Here is a 23,227-nt window from a genome sequence, read left to right as displayed (position 1 = left end):
AAATTAGTCTAAGCAGTGTAGATGTTTGTGCATAGTGTGTGATGACTTTAATAGATCTGCAGTAATAAACACAATTCTGCAGATTGACAGATATTTAGAATGACAGACTGTATAATAGATGTATAATATGTTTATATTCACACATACACACACTTTACACAATATTTCATCTTATTTGTACATGTTTGATGTATTGTGAAAATTAGTTTTATGTACTTCTCATCATACTAAGGTGGCTCGGAACATTTTTATCCACCCCCACCCCCCACCCCACCCCACCCCCAACCACCACATAGATATGATATGGAATGTTGGCTATGACATTCTACTGGCTATATTTGAGTGCATGCTTCTATTTCATGCCCCCATTTGAATTTCAATGTTACTGAACATTCTCTCCTACGTTTTGTCCGTTACACACAAATGTGAAATGCCTTATTACAGTCACTGTCTGTATGGCCAAGTTCAAAGTCTTTTGAGCAAAGAGGGACTAATGATACACAAAGTGAGCAAAACAAGGTCATCCAATGTCAATGTCATGGTCAGAAAGTTCATTCTGTATCTGAATCAGGATCTCCCCTTATCTTCTCGGGGTGTCCTAAAAGATGCTCTCTTTCTGGTGCGTTGGTGGCGCTCTCCATCTTATCTGAATCATTACAACCACCATCACATTGCGGTGTAGTTTGTCCAAGAAGAGGTATCTCTAGCAAAGCATACCGACAGCTCTCTGCAAAGTACATAAAGACATGTGATGGAAAAGAAACATTTTATAAACTGAACTGACATCGAATAGAACCTAAATTTATCTAGAGTATCAGTTAGGAAACAAACTGAATGGTCCTAGCCATATAATTTCCAGACAAACACAAACAAAAGGTATGTATTGAATGACAATGTGAGCAGTAAGATACGTCATATCGACCTTTGAACTTACTTTCGTCAACGTCATCAATATTCTTTGGATTGTCATCTGTGCACATGCACACTATTTGCTCATCATCATCCCCACCTTCACTTCCTGTTGGGTTAAAATATACATGGCATAATCTGAGTTGGGTACATCACTGTAGGCTTCAAATAGTAAGTTTTTATAAGCACACAATATGAAAATGTTCATCAACATTTGTTAACATGAGCATATACATGTATTGTTGTAAAAGATAATACATTTTCACTCGGAATGTATTGAAGGGGATTCCATCCTTTTCTCTGTAACTTCTGTATTTCCAAATTGTAACATCAAAAACAATTCTAATAAATATAGGCAAAACACATTTTTAAATATATATAAGAAATAAATTATATTTCTGCAAATGTGTACTGTACCTTTTGTGTCTGTATCTTGTAGTCCATAAGACAGAGTTTCTTTTACATTTGTATCTGAAAACAGAAGATCATAATGTCATAGATGTGTTCAGAGTTCCAACAAAATATCTGTCTGTGGTTCAAGAATCAAGAAATATAATTAATGGTAATAACTGAGAAGCCATAGCAACGTTTTGATTAGTCAACTAGGGACTTTAATCATGCACTATTAATGTCTTCGAAATTGGCAGAATTATATGTCCAAGCACTATCCAAAGACCATACACCACAAAGTGAAAACAAGCATTGCTTAACAGTATACCCTCAGTTTGGGATGACCAGACTGTGGTTAACCTGTGAGTGAAGGTATAAATTGTAACAATACTGTATAGGAACTAGACTAAGCATCCAGCAGTTCATTGTCTGTGCTTAGAGAGCATTACATGTAATTGTATAAACCAAGACACATTATAAATTACCTTCTTTGTCATGTGCTTTCCCTGGTACATCCTCAGCATCTCTGAAATGAATGCAATATATGCTGATAGCTTAGTTTACATGGCAATATACTTTACTTTAAACACTAATTGTATGATTTGGTCACTAACATTACATTTTTGTATTTGCACTATAAAGTGAATACAACTGCCTTATAGTTAAACACTTGGATGCATTCTCGCAAACCAGAGCTGTTACTTCTTCCGCCATACTGCGCAGGAGTAAAAGAGGCTGTGGTTTGTGACGATGACTTGGATGAGTTTTGTTAGTTTGTTTATTTATGTGTTGTTTGGGTTTTTTTGTGGGTTTTTTTGTGGGTTTTTTTTTTTTTTTTTTTTTTTTGTTTGTTTGTTTGTTTGGGGATGAGGAGTTCCAATCCGGTTTATCTATTCCATTGTATAATGAGAATATCTCACCTGGCAGTCATCTCTACTTGATGACAGTTCACATTCTGTACGTTTATCGTCAGATCTACACCACTAGCTCTGTCAGGTCTGTTTGTATCTCTGGTAGCTTGACCATTGCTGGCACCCTTTGTACTACGCGCATGACCGTTCTGGAGATGTGCAGGTATGTGGGTCATTTGATTCATGTCGTCATCTATAAAGGAAAACAAGTTTATTCAAAATACATTGTAACTGTACGGTGGCCCTCAAGTGACAAGACAAAACACTACCATTTCGTTGAAAACCCAAGTGTGCAACTGTTGCACCCTCAATTTAAATGTCAAGACTGGCAAAGATTGGCATATTGTGTTTAGCGAGAAAACTTGCAGAGCTTCAATATACCTGGGATTATCAAAAAAGTACGGAATAACGTACCTTGTGCCTGGTTTTGAGCTTGCCTTCTTTTCCATATATACCTTACACCAATAATTACCAATATGCTGAGGAGAACTGCCGCAATGATACCGATAATGATTGTCATTGTTGCTGAGTTGGTGTCTACAGTCGGGTGAGAATCCGTACCGAATTCTCCAAAGTGTTCAGCGTCTTCATTGTTCGTTGTCTTTGTAGGTTCCAACTCTATATCTACGAATGTTTTTGTTGTGTACTCTGCAAAGAAAGCACGAAATGCAAATCTCTGTCTGTATCTCTGTCTCTGTATCTCTGTCTCTCTCTCTGTCTCTCTCTCTGTCTCTGTCCCTCCCTCCCTCCCTCCCTCCCCCTCTCCCTCTCCCTCTCCCTCTCTCTCTCTCTCTCTCTCCCCCTCTCTCCCTCTCCCTCTCCCTCTCCCTCTCTCTCTCTCTCTCTCTCTCTCTCTCTCTCTCTCTCTCTCTCTCTCTCTCTCTCTCTCTCTCTCTCTCTCTCTCTCTCTCTCTCTCTCTCTCTCTCTCTCTCTCTCTCTCTCTCTCTCTCTCTCTCTCTCTCTCTCTCTCTCTCTCTCTCTCTCTCTCTCTCTCTCTCTCTCTCTCAATATCACTAACAGTCCATAAGCGAAACACATGACATAATATTTACACAAGCATCATTAACCTGTTTGCTTTTTGTTTGTTGGCTGTGATGGTTTCCCTGAAATGAGTTCAGATGCTTCTTTACAGACAGTGTCGGCTTCAGAAGTTCCTAAGTGCAACGTCTTTAGACCAACGTCCTCACATCTAGGAAAAATATAAACAAAGCAACCTGAAATATACTAGCATATTTCATAACTTATTGAAATGACATCATCGTTGAACATAAAAAGTTTGCAAGACAACCAGCAATATTTGCAACTAATCCTGTTTGCAGATGGAGTAAGTCAGGACTCGATTCTGACAATATGTCTCTCCTTATGTGTTTATACTATTTGAGAATCGAGGCTGTGACCGTTGGCAGGTAGGACTAGCATTCCGCATACTGACCACACGGGCATTATTATTGTATCAAAGCCCCCCCCCCCCCCCCCCCCCCGGCAAACCCCACTAGCAGTACTACTTTTTTATATGACATCACAGAGGAGTGATACGACTGCCAGAACTATTACATTAGCACATTGCCCATATCATGTTACCAATCAGTACAATTTACAAATATTTACCTTGTGTGGTTTATGCATTCAGCAGACGAACTATTTACATCTGAGTAAGTACTGGGACCACATGGTTGACACACTGTGTCACGCATAGCATCACCTGTATATGAGCAAATTGGAAACACAAACAAACATCATTGAATCAGTTGGAAAAGACGCATATTATAGATAATAGTAGAAAAGCGTCGACTGATTCTTTTTCATAGTAATTTAGTAAATAAATGTTGTCTAAGCTAAATTGTCCCTTTTAATCTAGTGAATTATTGACTTGCTATTCAAGTATAAACTTTGTGTTTTGGTAATTTATATGAATATGACAGGTAAAGATACTCACACTTGATAGGTCACACAACTTTGGGTGTCACTTGAATTTCATCGTTCGTTGTGTTTTGGACAAAAAGTAGCTTCTCTATACTAATGTAGCTTAGAGACTTATGTTCACAATGACTAGGATACCTTGTGAATTCACTATGTTTTATTAAATCTTGGATGTTTAACGAGATCAAAGACGTTGCTTTCGTTCGCTTTGTCTCACCAGTACAGAGCTGGCCTCGATCAGAACTCACGCGCGGAAGTGACGTACAGGCCTTGGTAGGGAACTTCCGTTAAACATATTGTCGACTGCTTGCATTGTTACTGTAATTGTGAACAGTGCAAGTTAACAACGCAGTCGACAATAAGTTTAACAGAAGTTCCCTACCAAGGTCTGTACATCATTGCTATATAACCTCTTATCGATGGCAACTCTGTACTGATAAGCGAAAGTGAATAACACCAAATCATTTTATCTTGTCAAACATTCACATTTACATTACGGATTCATAAGGTTATGAATATTTCTATTCAAAAACTATCGTCAGGAATACTTCTTGAGTTTTTGGTTTAACTTAGAAAAAATTCCATCTTAAAAATGTTTTAGAAAAATAAAACCATAATGACTCCATATTTACCAAATTGATCACACCGTCGACACCAGACTGTACAAATTCACAGTCAAGCATCTGAAATGATTGCCTGTTATTTTTAATTCTATCCTCACCTTTTCTGAACACTCCCTTTCCCTTCGTACAGGATGTCCACTGTCGGCAATGACCTTCTGGTGACCTGTAATACCCATCCTGACACTCACAAATAAAGTCATTGATGAACGTTCCCTTTAATTTCGTTATTTCATTTTCATTACATGGTCGATGTGGAAAGCATCGATAGAGTTCATTTTCTACAGCAGTGTATGTACCTTCATCACATTGTCTACACCATACTTGGCCTGGCTGGCATTCCTTTGAATATTCTACTTTGTGGTATCCTGTAATCAAAATTTTAGTATTGATATTTGTTTATCTCTATTAAAAATCCAAATCTCCTTATACCTAAATTTATTTTCAATGTTGAAATGTTAACCAGAAGTAAAATGGTTAAAATTTCAAAACTCAAACAGATAACTTAGTAGACTGACTGAAACTTTTTTCCCTGGAAAACTAATTTACATATTAGATTATGACACATTTCTAGTCTGACTGTCAAGTATAACAGTGGCAATCGAGGTTTCGGCTTACTGAGATAGACATAAACAAGAACTATTGTTGCGAGATGTTGATATACTACTCTGGCAATCGAGGTTTCGACCTACCAAAACACACATAAACTAAAACTGTTGTTGCGACATGTTGATATACAAATCTGGCAATCGAGGTTTCGGCTTACTGAGATATGTGCACAAACTAAAACTATTGTTGCGAGATGTGACATAAACTATTGAATGGACATTATTCAATCATCATACTCACAATAGCATGGTGTTTCTGAGGACTTCCAGCATACATTTTCGTGACTTCCAATGCTTACAGGGTGATTATATACCTAAACAATAGGGCATCGCTATCACTCACATGGGTACGCTAGTAAATCGAACAACAATTTTGGCTTGTGTCTATAGTTGATAGCAAGCTGAAACTCCAATTGCAGCTGTAGTAAGCACACTAGTCTATGCATGAAAATGATATGTGAAATTCAATACATTCACTGTGATCAATATATTACAATGTTCTAACTGTGATATAAAATGACTTTGTCCGAACTGTCTTCAATTCTCAAAATTACAAAGTCACAATTCGTATTAAGATTCATAAATACCTGCAGGGCAGACCGAGAAACATCCGAAATATAAAGGGTTTGCCACCAAAGAACGAGTTAACGCCACCAACAATACCTATCGCAAAGATAAAAAGACAATCAATGCTGAGTGATTTGGGTTGATTTACTGGCATGTTGAAAATAGTTTTAAAATTAAAAAAAATATTATGTTCAATTGCAACAAATAATTTTACAACTGGGCCCCTTAAGAGTTATATAGAATTCAACAAATATTCTGAAATTCCACCGACATTATAAATATGTGCTTTATTTTCATTGAAGTGTTGATAGTACGTATTACATGCGTCGATACGGGGTCAACAGGTGCACTGACCAATCTCCTAAGGTAGTCACGACCTCATTTATTAACAAATGTGATATTTATGACAGGTCATAGGTCACGTCTGTATCACTGTAAATTATTAACTATACTGATAATACCACTGTTTTCATAGTGTTGTTGAAATATTTTGTTACTATTGTAGTAATGACTTCATTGTCAAAAATCCTAGATTAAAGTTTACAAACTGTTGCTATACGTAGCCCTGAGTTGTTTACTGTTTTAGAAATGCTACAACTGTTTTAACAATGTGTAACTTGGGCAGGATATGTCCATGAGTACATATACTAGTACAGCGAGCGAAGAAGTGTGGCTGTTATGCTTTGTGGACGCCATTTTGTTTTGTTTTTCAGATAAGTTTTGTTCCTCTTACTTCATTGAAAAAAAAAGAAGAAAGTTTCACCAACAACTACATATTCAGCAACAGTAGAAAGTTCCATTGGCATATCTGCCAACAACATATACCCTCAATTAATTTTAAAATCTAAAATTATATTTTTTTTAAATCACATAGTCAGTAATTAACATATCCGTCTGATGTGGCAGGTCACATGGTGTATTAAACCAGTTACAAAGTCTCGTTACCATGCTAGGGTCCCCTAAAAGTATAACCGTGTTTCAATTGAAGGGCAGTAATAGAACAAGTTAATATAATTCCACTTCAACGATATTTCCTAAGTAGCCATAGATTTGGAACAATAGATTAATTATTTGTTTTTAGATAACCTTCAGTGTTCAACAGCCAAAGGAATGGTGCAAAACTTTGCAGTTTGACATGCTTGGTAATGGAAATTTCTCTCACAAATTGCACTAGACACAATCAATTTCTAAGTTAATTACACAAATTGAGTTTGATTTGGCTGAAGTCAGAATACTATCCGAATACCTTCAAAACTATCGATTATTTCTTAAAATGACAGATTTTGACACCATTTGTGAAGGGTCTTTGATAAGGTAAGGTAAGATATATCCACACAGTAAATGTCTAGAGCATCGTTTATATTACATGACTGCATTGACTGAGCTGTTACAGAATTGTAGCACTGATGTAAGATCGTTGTCGCAACAGACTAGTTACATGGTTGTGATTACTATGTTGTATCATTGGTGCTCTGCAGCGTTGTTACAGTGGTATAGAACCGGGAACAGATCGGTTATAGGGCTATTGTTACAGCTAAGTATGCTGCAACATTGGTGCTAAGTAGTGCTGTTACAGCACTGTAGCTTTATGTAGGCGCATATGGCTGTGGCTACTATACTGTAACATTGGTGCTCAACAGAACTGTTACAGCACTGATATAGCAATGTTATATGCATGTAGACTTCACTGGTGTATCATAGTTTCTTTACAACCTACTCAAATGGTAACTATTTCTCAACCTATATCATTTATGAAAATGATGATGAAATTTAGTCAATACTGTAGGCTAAATCACGTGATTATATAAGATAATATGACCACAAGTAACATCTTGAAGTACACAATACAAAGGGTAGAATTCAGCAAATTAACTTATAAACATTTTGAAACAGCATATTTCGTGTGTTCAACTCTAATTATTAGGTGCTTTAGTCAATTTTGAATCATCCTGCCCACTTCCTTCAAAGTTAACTATGTATCAGTTGTTGGGATTTCTATTTGCTCTTTGTACACGACGTGCCCTAAATGGTCCCTAAATGGTAACAGATACAAAATCGAACACCCATTGTGCCAAGAGTTCATGCTAGCACCATTTTTAAATAGCCCCTTTAAACGTGTATAGTTCAGTGTTGTTGTTGCTGTTGATATATACTAGGTAACTGCGAGTAAAATCTAGTACTGTACATTAATAATGTTAGAGTAGCAGGTTAATTTTCTGCGAATTGTGACTGGAGATATGCCTGTTATAAGAAAACTATACGTTTCGTGGGAAATGAAAAAAAGCAGCCTACCACTAAGTTCCTATGTAATTGACTCGATGACATATTTGTGACGAATGCGCTTCCTATGGCCAGACTTGCCTTCTTCTACACGAGCTACATTTACCCCGAGTACTTCCTAGACCACATTTAAATGTTTTTATCCGAGACCAATAAGATTGTCCAACGGTATTAACTGAAATCAATTTCCCGAAAATGTGGCAAAAGTTTAAACAACGCTCTGTATGTCATGACACAATGGCTCCATTATAGTGACGGTGTTGGTATGTGGTGAATATTTGTCCCTGACGTCACAGTTAAGTTGTTCAAAGTACAAAGCATATTAGTGCATTGAGTCAACAATAAAATTGCTTGTTGGATACACAACGCGTTTGTGAACATTTGTTCAGTAATTTCTATGTTGTGTATGTACGTATGTACGTACGTACGTACGTACATACGTATGTATGTATGTATGTATGTATGTATGTATGTATGTATGTATGTATGCAAATGCATTTTCTCTAGCAACTTTGTCATTATTTTGTTTGAATGTGGGAATTTTCGCTAGTCTTGCCAAACAAAGAATTTGGCTTGCACATATGAACAGGGTGTGACAAGATGTATACCAACACCGGTTTTGGGTGTGGGGGCGTCAATGGGACGATGGTTGAGTCAGACGATGAGTCAGACGTATTGTTTTTAAGGTTGAAAAGTAGTACACAATGGCTCAGTGACCTGCCACAGCAGACCAGTGATTTTAGTTTCGATTTATAACTGAATAAATGTATATGTCATGCCAATATCAAACCATTTTGTTGATTATTCAACAAATATGTAACCCTTAATTTAAACTAGTTTATTGAAGACATTCATTGAAACGAATTTTTCGGGTTTTAAAACAGGAATTTCATAATTTCGATGAACAATAGTGAGCAAATTCATTGCAGCTTGAAGATTTGTAACGAAAAGTCTTAAACTCATGCAATAATCCTGAATGCTAGTAATACTAATATCGTCATATTAAAAGGCCACACATCACAGCATCGAAATATTGTATTGTCAACCGTAGATGTTTAATAGTTGATAATTTTACCAGTGTAGGACTGATTTAGGAAGCTTGGGGCAGAAGGGTTAATCTAACCAACATTTTGTTTGTTTGTTTTTGGGGTCGAAATAGTTTTCCAAAAATAAAAATAAAGGGTAAAGATATATTAAAATAAAATAAACCACACACTTTTTTCCGCCTCGTATATGGTCGCTTGGAGAATGTGTTTTGATGTTATTATTGTTATTATTATTATCCGTATCTAACATTTGCATATTTTCTGTTTTGCAATTTGATTTTTTTTAGATATAGACATCCAAATATAGAAGAACGATAATATTACAACCATATTGGATAAAATGTCTTAATATAGGTATATCATTTTGACAATTTACATTTTGCAAAGTTCGAAAGAACTGGCCTTGTTCGAGGGTTGTTAAGATCAAGATGACAGTGTTTTACTTTGATTGGGGAGTGTACTATAGTGTACACAAAATCATATTTGTAAGTGGTTATGATATCTGCTTGAATGAGAAGCTATGTATTCAGTATGTGAATTACAGAACCATCAGTATCTGAATTTGTTGAATAATTTCCCGATTTATGTAATACTGTTTTGTGGGAAGAGATCAATGATTTTTTTCTAACTCCAAATACTAATTCCATTGCATGCAGGGCAGACTTTGAAGGCCAAGTCTATGTTGCTCCAAAAACAGGACAAATCGTGATATGCTGGCGATAATGTATTCAATGTCTTAGGGTATACAGTGAATTTTGCTGATTTCGTGTTTTCACCGTTAGGTTAAATTTGGCATACTTTCACGAGTGATAACATTGTTCCTACAGTAAGGTATAATAACTTATAACCACATAATTCAGATTCAGCCAGATTCAAATTTAGATTCAGATTTAGTGTCGTCTCCGGACGACGTTGACGAATTCTCCACTCTCTCCTCTAATACACAAACTTTCAGCTCTAGTCATTCTTTCAAATCTGTTGATCATTTTCTCTGTTATCCCCCTCTTCTTCTCATACCACAAACTGATTCTTCCATTAGCAACTGCGGATGACCATTATAGTTAACTGTTCTAATTATGTGATCAAAGTGCCTGAAGCACATGGAAACAACACATTTTCCCCAAAGCTTGTAATCTTAACATCGGTTGTGTTCAATTGGAATTTACCACCCAACCTCGTCCATATAAATGTGGGCATTGGAGTAGTTCTGCTTGCAAATGGGACAAAAGGAGAGGAGAGGAGAGGAAAGCGACATTGTCAGAATCTTGACATTGTCAGAATCAAGTTCGAATTACTCCGTCTGAAAACTGGAATAGTATTGTAGTAGATAATTAATGTATTTATCGGTACATTTATATCAAATACTGAAAATCATTTGCAAAACGCGAACTTGACCATTCGATTACATGATGAGTTACTTTTGATCTACAATAACCTATAGTGCATATTTTTTTTTTAATGAAATAAAGTTCAATCTTAGGGACCGGTCAGTTTCTCCAGCCTGGGGGGGGGGAGCAGTGGATTCTTAAATCGGGCCGACAAAAAGTCACTGACCCCCCCTATCTGTAAAACCAAAAACAGGCTGACCCCCCCCCCCCCCTATCACTTAATTCTAAACATGGTGACCCCCACCCATATATATAATATTCGCATGACAGGTATTTTTTTATCGTGACTCAGTGTGGACTGCTTGACTGTCTTGCATCTACTTTATAAGATCCCGGGTTAGCACTATCATATTTATAATTATTGACTACACAGGGTAAATATATTCGAAAAGGAGTTTAATAGCATCTTGGCAGTGAAAGGTAGGAAAGCTTGAGAAGGGAATATGTACATCTCTTATGGGGGTCCTAGGGGGTCTCGCCCTAGAAGCCCAGGAGGTTTTTAACTCTGAAAAGTCAATTTTGAGACTATTCAGACATTTTCAGAAAATAATTTCCAAGCTTTACAGGACAGCACCAACATGTAAAAATGCAACTACATAAGGTTGAAATATTTTTGAAATATAGTTTGATAGGATCTTGACAGTAAGAGGTAGGGGGAAGATCTTGAGACTAGGATGTGTACACCTCATGTGGGGGTCCTAGGGGGTCTCCCCCTAGAAGCCCTGGAGGTTTTAACTCTGAAAAGTCAATTTTGAGACTATTCAGACCCTTTCAGACAATAATTTCCCAAGCCTTACAAGACAACACCAACATGTTAAAAGCAACTTCATAGGGTTGAAATACTTTTGAAATATACTTTGATAGCATCTTGACAGTAAGAGGGGAAGAGCTTGAGACTGGGATATGTCCACCTCATGTGGAGGGTCTGAGGGGGTCTCCCTCTAGAAACCCTGGAGGATTTTTACTCTTAAAGCCAATATTTAGGCTATTCAGACCCTTTCAAGCAATAACTTAATCCATGCTTTACAAGACAGCAAGTATCAGAAACTATTCTTTATAACTTACACTAAGGGTTGAAATATGTTCTTAAAAAGTTTAAATGGCATCATTATATACATGTAGTAAAGGTCAGCACATCTATAATGGTACTATCATTGGTAAGGGAGATTTGGAGTTTAAGGCAATTTTAGACTATCTTGGCAAACGTTTCAGATCTTGAAAAGACAATATCATATCAAATTAGAATAGGGTGAAAATATTTAAGAAAAGGTTAATACCATTATGACAGTAAAAAGGTTGTTGGTGTATCTGATTGTTGGTTGAATGTATGAGTGACCTCTGGGGGTGAGGGAGTCCTTGGGGTTTTCCCCCTGGCAGATCTGGAGTTTTTTGCTTGAGATACTAAGGCAATGTTTAGGTTATTCATAACCTTTGAGGTAATATTTCCAAGCTTCGAAAAGCTAACGTAAAACGTTTTTAAATGAGTTTCTCATATCACATTAAATGGACATGTAACATTTAGTATATAGGGGCATTAATATTGCATGTATAATAAAGTCACCGGTATGTTAGAGAACTTTAGGTGGTCATACCTAGTGTATAATAGTAACTGGAATCTGATGAGATGTGGTGATTTGTAGTGTCAAAAGCATGACGAGTAGAACAATTTAGATTAACTTCATTTATAAACTATCTATGAAAATTACCATTACGAAACCTTCAAGTTCACTTTTGCCCCAAACTGCAATATAAGTGAAGCATTGATTGTGAAACAGCCAAGCATTTACATGACATGTTCTGTAACTAATGTGGTAGCTAGGTAATACCGGTACATGTACAATGTATATGAATATGTATAGTTAGGTTTGAACTAATAAGTAATGTTAAAGAATTCATGTAAGAAACAGGGACAAAAACAAATATTGACATGTACCACATTTCAGACAAGGCTATATGCCATTGTAGAAAGGATTTTTTTCTTCCATCACAATCTAAAACACAATGACCCCCCCCCCCCTTCCACAATTTTCAAAACAGCATGACCCCCCTACTGCCAATTTCAAAAACAGGGTGACCCCCCCCCCCCCTACCAATCCACCCCCCCCCCTTCAGGCCGAAGAAACTGACCGGTCCCTTACATTCCCCCAACTGCGCGCATGCCCACTGTGGTCACTTGAATCATACCAACACCCAGATATTTACTGAGTCACTGCTTTTAAATTGAATGCTTTACACTTATGAAAGGAGACTGGAATTTGACGACACACGATGAAAATGCCAGTCAAATTGGTAAGTTCCTGATATATTCTTTTTTTTTAAATATATACAGCTCAATTACGCCTAACATGGTCATAATCATAGCCAAACTTGTGACGAGGGGAAGGAAAACTTCTAAACTGTTATATTTACCAATGGCGAATATCGATTGCAACGTTCATTAATATTAAATACATGACTAAGCACATATTACTTACAAGTATTATAAAGCAAGTTTCTCATGTGTATTTCAAATCGACAGATTACACCGTACAGTTAGGGCTCTCATACTTAATTCTTGTCATCTTAACACCTTTAAAATGGTGGGTCGGTGACTATGAATTGATTATTTGTGGTTACAAACAATGTATCAACATTGGTTACAATACTAATCGATTAGTATTTATTTTCACATTTCCCATGATGCAACATCCAACATGGCGGGTTTGCAAGTTCCCTATTGTGTCCTGGAGGGCAGATAAGCTTTCACAGTTGTTTTTATCCATCATGCTCTGCACCCCTTCCAGCCTCCTCTGGTAGGGTGTAATTATCATTTGGTCAGCTCATGGATCAAATATTGAGATAGACCCATGGTCAGATTGAAGAAATATAGGGGTCTTTGCGAAAAAGAGAATTATGTAAGGCTTATGTGCAGTCTGTAGGATACGACATGTGTGCTGTACTAGTATCAGCTACCACTCACGTCTGTCTTATTCTCTATGCCTGTGCCTGTTATATCAAATGGTTTGGGCTACACCTTGAACTTGTGATTACAAGTTCAACCAGAGGTCATTATGTAAATTAAAGTCAAACCGACAGAATAGTTTCTGCTTCTGGTGATAAGATGCTTACTGTTGACTTAACCTTAGGTGGCTGGTCTCATAAATCAGCATTGAAAGGCTGACGTCATGGTCAGTTTGACACCTTTTACAGCATAAATATGTTTGATTCTTTCCGGCAGCTTTCTGACAAGTTCAATCTGTTTATCTTACAGATTCTATTAGGTTATATGTTTCTTTGTTTCCCTGCTATTGTTGGTAATAATCCGCGACCAAATCCAGATCGAGAACAAAGGGGATCATCTTCGATGTGTACACCAGGTGAAAAGTGTCCAGCCGGTATGTTTATCCAACATCATGTAATAATGGTAACTTGTATTGAATATTAATGATATCTTCGTAGGAATTGTGGTTACTATTTTGACATGGTTGTTGCCTCATGGAGCTTAGATGAAGTACATATGTGTTTAATAGATGAACGATGAATATTAATGTCTCCTAAGTGCGTATTACCCTCAGATAAATAGCTATGATTTCTGTTCATCTAATATGTCTACTAAGTCTACTAAGTCTAATGGTCCACTGCTAGAATGATATAACTAAAAAGAGATCAAAATAATATATGAAAAGAGTTTCAATTTGGGTTTCTTAGTAATTGTGCGAAAATTACATAATGTGAAATCATAAAATGACTATCAAGGACCCAAAGTTTATAAAGAATACTTTTATTTCCTGGAGTGGCGTACCCCCTTTCAAGAAGACACAAAGTTCAATATTTTAACCAGTCTGAGATGTACATTGACTTCCGTAAGGGCTGTTCTTCGTATGCTTTTGTTATCATCAATTTATATACCAAAGTATAGGCATTTTGACGTATGCATGTTAAAGTGGCCAAATGGATGTAGAGTGGGTATTTATTTTAGATTTTCAATTTATAAAAACAATTTTATCATGGCTTCCTCCTTGAAAAATGAAATATTTCTTTTAAAAATGTCAAATTGAGAAATGGGAGAATTTTTTCTATAGTATATGCATGGCACTAAAATAAAGTGTCAACAAAAGTACTATTCTTTACTCATTACATACTGGCTTTGTATTCATAGCACTACATACTACTACATACTGATTTAAAATTTATTGTGTGGTTTGAAGCAATTTTTATTTTTGGCAAATTTAGTTAGAAGGGATGGGGGTAGGGGGGTCTGAGGCCTAAGTATAAGTTTTTTATCCTACATTGAAATATTGATCATCCCTTATGAATTAAAACATCAATTTATATTCATAGGTTTCTACATGGAAAGAAAATGTACTGGGACGACGCCTCCAGTATGCAGCCCATGCCCTGCTGACACTTATATGGCTGGACCTAACGAAAGAAGCAGTTGTCTAGTACACACACCATGTGACCAGGAGAAAGAAGACGTCATTAGAAATGGTTCAGCAACAGGAAACTTCGAATGTAAATGTAAACGCGAGTACTTCAAGAGTCCAGAGGGTAGTTGTTTAAATATGGCTGTCTGTGAGAAGGGCAGTGGTGTTGCTGAACCAGGTAAGAATTTGCTGTCATTGTCTAATTTCTAGAAGTTGCCGTGTATCACATTTCGTGAAGGGAAACGACTGTGGGGTGATGTGTAGGAATTGGAAGTCATGAACCCGTGAAGACGTGGAAAAGAGACGCAAAGCTGTAACGTGACTTGAACTGGGGAACTACCATGTATCCTCCAAAATCATAGGAGACATGGGTGCTGTATTGGAGAGGATATCGAGCATATAACCAAGAAATCACCATTGTCGATTCCGCTTGGAACATTTGCACAACGTTATTACTTTTGTTCCTCAATTATCTGTCCCAAAGCATTACATTTTGAAAATCACAACAATAAAGCGGCACTAAGAGAATAGATACAACCCATTTCAAGTTACTGGTCATCAGCTCTGTTTGATACAACCATACAGAAACCAATAAGAAACTGCACATGCTTTGCTACATTTTCTCTAAATGAAATTGAATAAAGTGCCTATCATACAGCCATCAAATGCAGACATCAAAACATTGGCGCTCGCAAACCTTCATCTATTTATTTTTTTACAATAGACAACAATGTAGCAAGTAATTATGGTCTTGTTATTTTAGTGTAGATTATGTAGTTCCTTATTAGCTCCCTCTGGTTGAAACATGACAGAACTAGTGAATGGTAACCTGAAAGAGGCTGTAACTAAACAAACATCTTGAAACATGTCAGTAGTGATATGAGAATGAATGATATTGCTGAATGAGTGATGATCCCGCCCATTATGGTGTCTTTTATCTATCCATTTATTTTCAGGGACTTCTACAACAAACACAGTCTGTAAAGAATGTGAAAGTAATTCATATTCTGATGTTATTGATTTTGAGTCTGAATGCAAAATACATACAAAGTAAGTACTACATAGAGTAAGACTGGTCACTTCTTAGTTGGCAGAATGTTATCTGTCCTGCTTCCAAACTTTAACCCCAGCTGCACGCAATCAACACAGACGACATTGGAAGTCACCTATCATGAGACAACCATTATATTGGATCAAATTGGCATTTGAAATTAAAAGCTAGGATCAGGCCCAAATTTTACAATTATAATGGCTACGAACCTAACATTTGGCAGACTTCACTCTGTAGTCATATGAATTTATGTTGACATTTGATTTTTTGTGTTATTAAGCAGAGAGAGAGAGAGAGAGAGAGAGAGAGAGAGAGAGAGAGAGAGAGAGAGAGAGAGAGAGAGAGAGAGAGAGAGAGAGAGAGAGAGAGAGAGAGAGAGAGAGAGAGGGGGGGGGCATAGACTATCACATTATTTACTGTTGCTAGTAAGACTCAACTGTAAACGTACATAGGGTTGTTTGCAAATTGCACAACAGATTTGGAAAACAAGAGCAAAAGTGACCAAAAATGTTAATCAGCTTGGTAGATCATTTGATTTACAAAGGTTATCACACAAACAAAGTGTGAGTGGCTTCTAGAGATAGTTCGACCAAGTATCTGGTCTGGTTAACCTTCTTCCCTTCATTCCAGTTGCGAACAATTTCATTCAAAAACAGTGAAGAATGGATCAAAATTTGAAGATGCCGAATGCGATCCACCTATAAACAGTGGTAAATATGTTTGATTTTTTTCCATTTGACCCCTTTCAGCATTTATATAGATAAATATTGGCCTTAGAAGTATATGAACAATCGAACTCTTCTATTTCTTTGACAAATTGCCAACCCAAAAGCTTTAAATAACGAATTCGTTTGTAATGAATGGTACTCGGCAGGATCATATCATATCTGGTGACAGTTACATATCTAAACTTATTCACTATTTCATAAGTTAAGATTATATCTTTATGAATAGTTGGCACTAATTATAGCTTCACCTTTTGAAAGTTTGACACTGGGAAAAGTGTGTGTGCTGTTTAGTATTTTGCAAACAATTTCGAACTATTAGGTATAGTCATTTTAATCAAAGATTATTTAAAATGATTCGGGGGAAACTTTAATTCGTGCATGTTAGAACCTTGCCGTAAGGGAACCTAATACATGTAAAAATGCAAGTCTGGGCAGATTTACAACTAACACAATGGATATATGGCGAAAAAAATAAGACTTAGTGTGTGTGTGTGTGTGTGTGTGTGTGTGTGTGTGTGTGTTTCAGACAACATGGTGCCAAGAAATAGGATAGGTAGGTTGGGATTTTATTTCATTTTATCTTATTTTATCTTTCTAATTGTTTTTTTTTTAAGAATATTGCTTCGACCCAAAAACAAATGAAACTCCGTCAGATTACCCCTTCTTTTGCTTTAAATGTTTCAAAAAAATGTTTAGGGTCGGCGACTTAAAGTAGAGTCGGGTTTGATATCGGAAACACATAGCAAAAATCATTTTGCCTAAGGTTTTACGTATACGCCTTTTAGAATTTGTGGACAAGGGTATTTAAATTGACTACCCACTGACTCATACCATGAAACTATGTTTGAACATTAGTTAAAGTTAAAAAAAAATCTCTTGCAAACATATTCATCTTGATGTCCTTAAATTCATCGACTGTGGATAATGAATGTATTTCATGTGGTAGAATATTCCATAAGAGCGGCGATGTTTGCGAGAATGACAAAGTAGACATTTGTCATTTGAGCGAGGTGGACGAGTTGCAAGTTTACTGTCAATCAAGTCAAATATGTAACCAGGAGCAGTGTTAGGCCTTGTAGGTAATCAGTAGTACTTTGTATTTAATCCTGTAATTGACAGGAATCATCGCAAAGAAATAGTTATCATGGTGACCTTTTACATGTAAGTAAATGAGAGATTGTTGATACATTCATGTAAAGCATTGTGTGATTTCCTCCGTTCCTCTGCAACATTTCTCAAAATGTTTTACCATTTAACTCACTTTACAGTACTTTCAACAGACGTGTACAGCAAAAACGATACCGGAACTTCGACTGACAACCATGAACACTCTTATCTTCAATACCAAATTACTATTGGCATAATTGCTTTGCTACTATGCTTTGCTTGTGGGGTCATAATTTGGTGTATGTTTAGATATTCTCGACCAGCATGCCATTCATGTTTACAAGTAGGAAACGGCGGTGCAAATCAACCAAGAGATACAAATAAGGACCAACATGATCGGAATAATTCTGATAGTGCTGAAGATAATGTACCAGGCAATTTATCAGAAAACGGTGAATCATCAACCGCTGCTGGTCAGGAGACCGAGCCTCACGATGATACACAAAATGACCCATCACCCACGGACCACCAATCTGAATTGAATGATTCCTTGGTGGGTGCCACAAGAGCGGTCAGACCTAGAAGCAGTGAAAAATCAAATGGTAATGCATAGTTCACTTTATAACAATGTTATTGTTTGGCTAACGTGTAGTATGCAAATATTTCGCGACCAGCTAGAATACTGTACATTATTCTCCGTTTAAATAGTATTGGACACACTTCAACTGAGTACGCTTAATATATCTTAACTGTTTTTTCTTATAGTTCCGAGCATTTTTATCCAAGACAAATAATGGGTTTTTTTATTAGCCAATTCTATTTCACTTTATTAAAAGGAACATGTTTACAGTCTAACAGTTTTGTAAACATCAAGTACTAGTACGGTATAAGACTATCTGATACAGAAGCGAACTTGGTACTTTGCCGTTTAGAATTGATAAAACCACATTGTCGTAATGATATAATGTTGCCTATTTTCATATATTGTTTCATGTACAGATAGCGATGCACAGTCAGCTGGAGTTGGGTGGGTACAAAATATTTTACCAAAGTCTCTTACAAAACCAACATATTTTAATTTGCTTGAATCTTTGATATTCTAAAATACCGTCTGCTTATTATCTACTAAGAAATATATTTTTATCGAGTCGGTCTAACTGCTTGTATTTAGTTTCGACGTGTCTCTCTGTATGTCTGTCTGTACGTACGTACGTACGTACGTATGTATGTATGTATGTATGTATGTATGTATGTATGTATGTATGTATGTGTGTGTATGTGTGTAGTACGTATGTATGTATGTATGTATGTATGTATGTATGTATGTATGTATGTATGTATGTATGTCTGCTTCTGTATCTGTCCACCTGTCTGTCCACCATTCTGTCCATTGTTTGATTGCAATTTTTGTCTTTTTATATATAACTGTCTGTATAGATTTCTAAATATTGTCTATTTGAACTACAGGTCACCTTTGATAGATCCATGTGGTAACCTATTGTTCAAGGTAGCCGAGGACCTTACAGAAGACAATTGCCAAAAAATGAAGGAGCGATTAATATTAGGTTAGTAATCTGAGCATACTTCTCTTTCAATACTGTAAGTGTTGTTCGCTTTTACTCTTGTCAAATACTTTTTTTCTAGTTTTCATAGTAACTGTGCATAGTTGATTTATAGCGGAAAATGACAACTTAAAGTATCATCGCACACTTGTGGTCAGAATATGTTGATAACGTATCGGATAAGTATGTTACCCGCTGATATTTTTTGGAAATTTCTCCCTTATAATGTTTAGCTTACTACACTTTTATCAAATTTATCAAATATGGAAAACAACTGATCAATATACCCGCCTCGACTTGAATGTAAATGAGCACTTAACCATAGACCCTACACATGTAGGGTCTATGGTTTAACGCATAATATACAGCGGTTACTGGCATGAATACAACATAGAATAGACGATGACAATATTATGTGAATATAACAGATGGATACACATACAATATCAATTGCTTATGAAGTTTAGAATGTTACTTTTTTACAAGAGATTTCGTCCCAGTGTGCAAATGCTATAAATGGTGCATTAATTATATCAATGAGATTGATCACAATAAAGATAACACAGACATTCCGTAGTGTATGCTCTGTAGTTTGTTACATTTGTTTTTCTTTTTGTTAACATTAAAAAAATACAGAGCAGACCCTGTGTAATGGATGTTTATGTGTTATGTCTATTGTGTCTACAGAGCAGACACTCTACAGAGCAGTCACTGTGTAATGGATGATTGTGTGTTATCTTTATTGTGTCTATCTCAACGTGAAACCTTGTGATCAGTCTCACTGATCTTGAAATATTGTTTAATAACATTTGCAAACTAAGACGAAATTTCTTGTAAATTGTGTTGTCATGTACATTATTAGGTCGCATGTAATTGGATATTGGTACAAATTAAATCGCAAGAATTTATGACGTGTTGCCTTGTCCAATTCATATCAGATCTTCATTACTCCACTATGAAAATATAACTTGCATATACTCCAAGAACATAGAGGATCGCCCACATCCTTTTAGCCTGACGTGATTGCCTTTTTATGAGTTTCTAACACATTTTCAAACATTTTTACAGGTAAAAAGATACCAAGAGGTCATCTAGAAAATGTTAAAAGCTGTCACGAACTCTTCAGAATAATGCATGATAGAACACTGATTACTGAAATAAATTTGAGTGAGCTTAATGATCTGTTAAGAGCAGTTGGTAGGAAAGACCTTATTAAAAACAAAGTTCAGCCATATCTCAAAGCTAAACGTAAATCAAAGTAATGTTGGGTGATGACTGCATTTACAAGGTTTGTACAGTTGTTAGATTTACACACGGTGACAGTTTGTAATGGTTCAAAGTTGTGTCGTGTATATATATATATATATATATATATATATATATATATATATATATATATATATATATATATGTCACCGGAGTAGACTGATTGATTGATTGATTGATTGATTGATTGATTGATTGATTGATTGATTGATTGATTGATTGATTGATTGATTGATTGATTGATTGATTGGTTGGTTGGTTGGTTGATTGATTGATTGATTGATTGATTGATTGATTGATTGATTGATTGATTGATTGATTGATTGATTGATTGATTGCAATACATGATCACGTGTCGTTATGTGAAATCTTTCATACCACAAGCAATTAGACTTTGTAATGCCAATTTAAGCGTGCTACTTGAACCATTTCCACTGTTTTTATTGAAGTATACAATTTTTTGTCAGACCTTGCTTTTATCTGTTATGAGCAATTTTACAGTATGTTCATAAATATTTATTATGTTTTTTTTTTTCTTTAAAATTTCAGTTTGTAAACCGTGTCTTGATTTTATCAACAGTGTGTGCTATATTTTCCCCTTTAGGGATTTAATAAAGTATTACATTATTAAAACATATATATTTAAGCAAGCTAACGATTTATGTAAATTGGCCTTTTCAGCGCCGTTGAACATAACAAACGTTGTGGAGCATGGAGTCTAGTGCTCAAGGAATTCGTTTAATTGATTGATTGATTGATTTATTGATTGATTGATTGATTGATTGATTGATAGAAAATCACTGTACTTTATGAATGGCACCAGTCAATGGCTAACCCTTGGTCCCAGGCAAGATCATACTACGCTCGTAAATGCTACACGGTACAAAGGCTAACGTTATCCGAAACAATGGCTACTTACTACAGTACTGTAACAGGGTTTATATTTGATCAGTTCAACCTATTTGACCCTGCCAGCGTCTAGTACAAAACTAAACCATTCAAAAGAATTAAGACTGGTTTAAACAATAACCAATAAAAACCAAATTATAGAAATACTATGTTGCTATGGTTACGATACTATTGAATATGACTGTACTGTGGTCAGCATTGAAGTTTCTTGACGGAACCAAACTCAAGAAACCATTACTAATAATAGCAGGTCATCGAGAAGTGACATTGCTAACTGTGCAATTGTTGTTGGACAGATGTACACGTCTTAACTTAATCTATAGCTAAACCAATTTTTATTTACAAAAATAATTACGAAAATTCCATGTTCAATAAATTCGACGAGATTTGAACTAGATCACTATTTTTGGATTAGTTTTAAAATAACCTGTAACCCCCCCCCCCCTCCCCCACTAAGCTTAAAGTTTGGGTCCAACAGGGTTTGTGGTTCGTCTTCCGTTGCGGAGTACCGTAGACAGTATATCGATGACCTGCGATATCTTGTTGGAACAGCTTTTCGCACGAACAGCATTGTTAGTTGTGTTATGGGCGAGGTCAATAGTTCAATGTAGGATTAAAAACTAAATTCTTTTACTGAGGCCTCAACCCTTTTCCCCCTCCCCATCTTCTACAAAACAGATTCTATTTGTAGGGTGAGAACTAAAAAGCTTCAAAAACCCACCCCAAAGTAAAAGAACCTAGATTTTTTCCTACATTGAACTATTGATCTTTCCAGATAGAGATTTTGTCTGTCGATAGAGATTCCTCCCTCGGAAAATGGTTAGGGCTGCAATCACTATTAAAAAATTTTGACGTATTTCAATATAATTTCACTTACCTATTTAATACACTCATTCTTCGTTTTCAAAGTCGAGACAATTTCCACAAATAACAGCTAGATCCATATCATTTGTATGAATTGATACTTGGTTAATGCATATACATTGGCTATGATTAAAAAAGCGAATAAGTGGTAATTCCATGAGATGCGTTCTTGCGTACAAGATGGATTGATTGTCAGAGACAAGAAAGAAAATACCTCCAGCTACCTAGTGTAAAGATTTTTCACTACCAAGCGTCGCGTCTAACTTGATGACTTATTGTAAATTATTTCTTTTACGATTGGCCAAAACGTCATTATCCGTTTATCTGAAGCATGTCATGATTATCGATTCCTATGGCAACTGTTCGTGTTCGAACAAGTTTGCAGCAAACCAACATATGTCATTGGGGTAGAGAATTAAATATGCGAGTAATTGATTTTTCACTAGTCGCATTAAACTTTTCGTATGTGTTAATACAGCCATTCTTGCCTGTGGTTCATTGGTCTGTGCAACGATGGTGAAGTGTGATTCAATGTGAATCTTAAAAGAGACAAAGGTCTGTCTTGCTAGTGATTTTAGTGTTCGTCAAACCTGTGTTTACGTGTATGAACACCACAAGCAGTAAATACCACTTGGATACTTGAATTACGAGTATTCATAAGAACTGAACGTAGTCAATTTGTCAGCACACTTCA

At 36.1% G+C, this 23,227-nt stretch overlaps 2 protein-coding genes across 4 annotated transcripts; one reads left to right on the top strand and one right to left on the bottom strand.

Moving 5' to 3' along the window:
• Positions 1-294: 294 nt before the first annotated feature.
• Positions 295-8,466, bottom strand: LOC144451379 (uncharacterized). Of its 2 annotated transcripts, XM_078142201.1 has the most exons (11): positions 8,219-8,466; positions 5,947-6,022; positions 4,853-5,119; positions 3,820-3,913; positions 3,279-3,400; positions 2,625-2,858; positions 2,220-2,403; positions 1,785-1,825; positions 1,327-1,380; positions 935-1,018; positions 295-727 (listed from the first exon to the last, which is right to left on the bottom strand). In XM_078142201.1, exons 1-11 carry the CDS (start codon positions 8,249-8,251, stop codon positions 552-554), a joined length of 1,365 nt encoding a protein of 454 aa, XP_077998327.1. In that variant the 5' UTR covers positions 8,252-8,466; the 3' UTR covers positions 295-551. The 2 variants fall into 2 exon arrangements, with proteins under 2 accessions (XP_077998327.1, XP_077998329.1); XM_078142203.1 differs by lacking the exon at positions 935-1,018.
• A 4,369-nt stretch (positions 8,467-12,835) lies between these two features.
• On the top strand, positions 12,836-20,836 carry LOC144451621 (uncharacterized). Of its 2 annotated transcripts, none has more exons than XM_078142514.1 (9): positions 12,836-12,929; positions 13,891-14,014; positions 14,961-15,224; positions 16,003-16,096; positions 16,728-16,807; positions 18,280-18,534; positions 18,932-18,959; positions 19,400-19,497; positions 20,563-20,836. In XM_078142514.1, exons 1-9 carry the CDS (start codon positions 12,909-12,911, stop codon positions 20,754-20,756), a joined length of 1,158 nt encoding a protein of 385 aa, XP_077998640.1. In that variant the 5' UTR covers positions 12,836-12,908; the 3' UTR covers positions 20,757-20,836. The 2 variants fall into 2 exon arrangements, with proteins under 2 accessions (XP_077998640.1, XP_077998638.1); XM_078142512.1 differs by having other exon boundaries at positions 18,094-18,534.
• The last annotated feature ends 2,391 nt before the right edge of the window (positions 20,837-23,227 follow it).

Source organism: Glandiceps talaboti, chromosome 21 (genome assembly GCF_964340395.1).
Source record: "Glandiceps talaboti chromosome 21, keGlaTala1.1, whole genome shotgun sequence".
Lineage (NCBI taxonomy): Eukaryota > Metazoa > Hemichordata > Enteropneusta > Spengelidae > Glandiceps > Glandiceps talaboti.
Note: the sequence above shows the minus strand (reverse complement) of the source record. Positions and strands in the feature narration are given on the sequence as shown.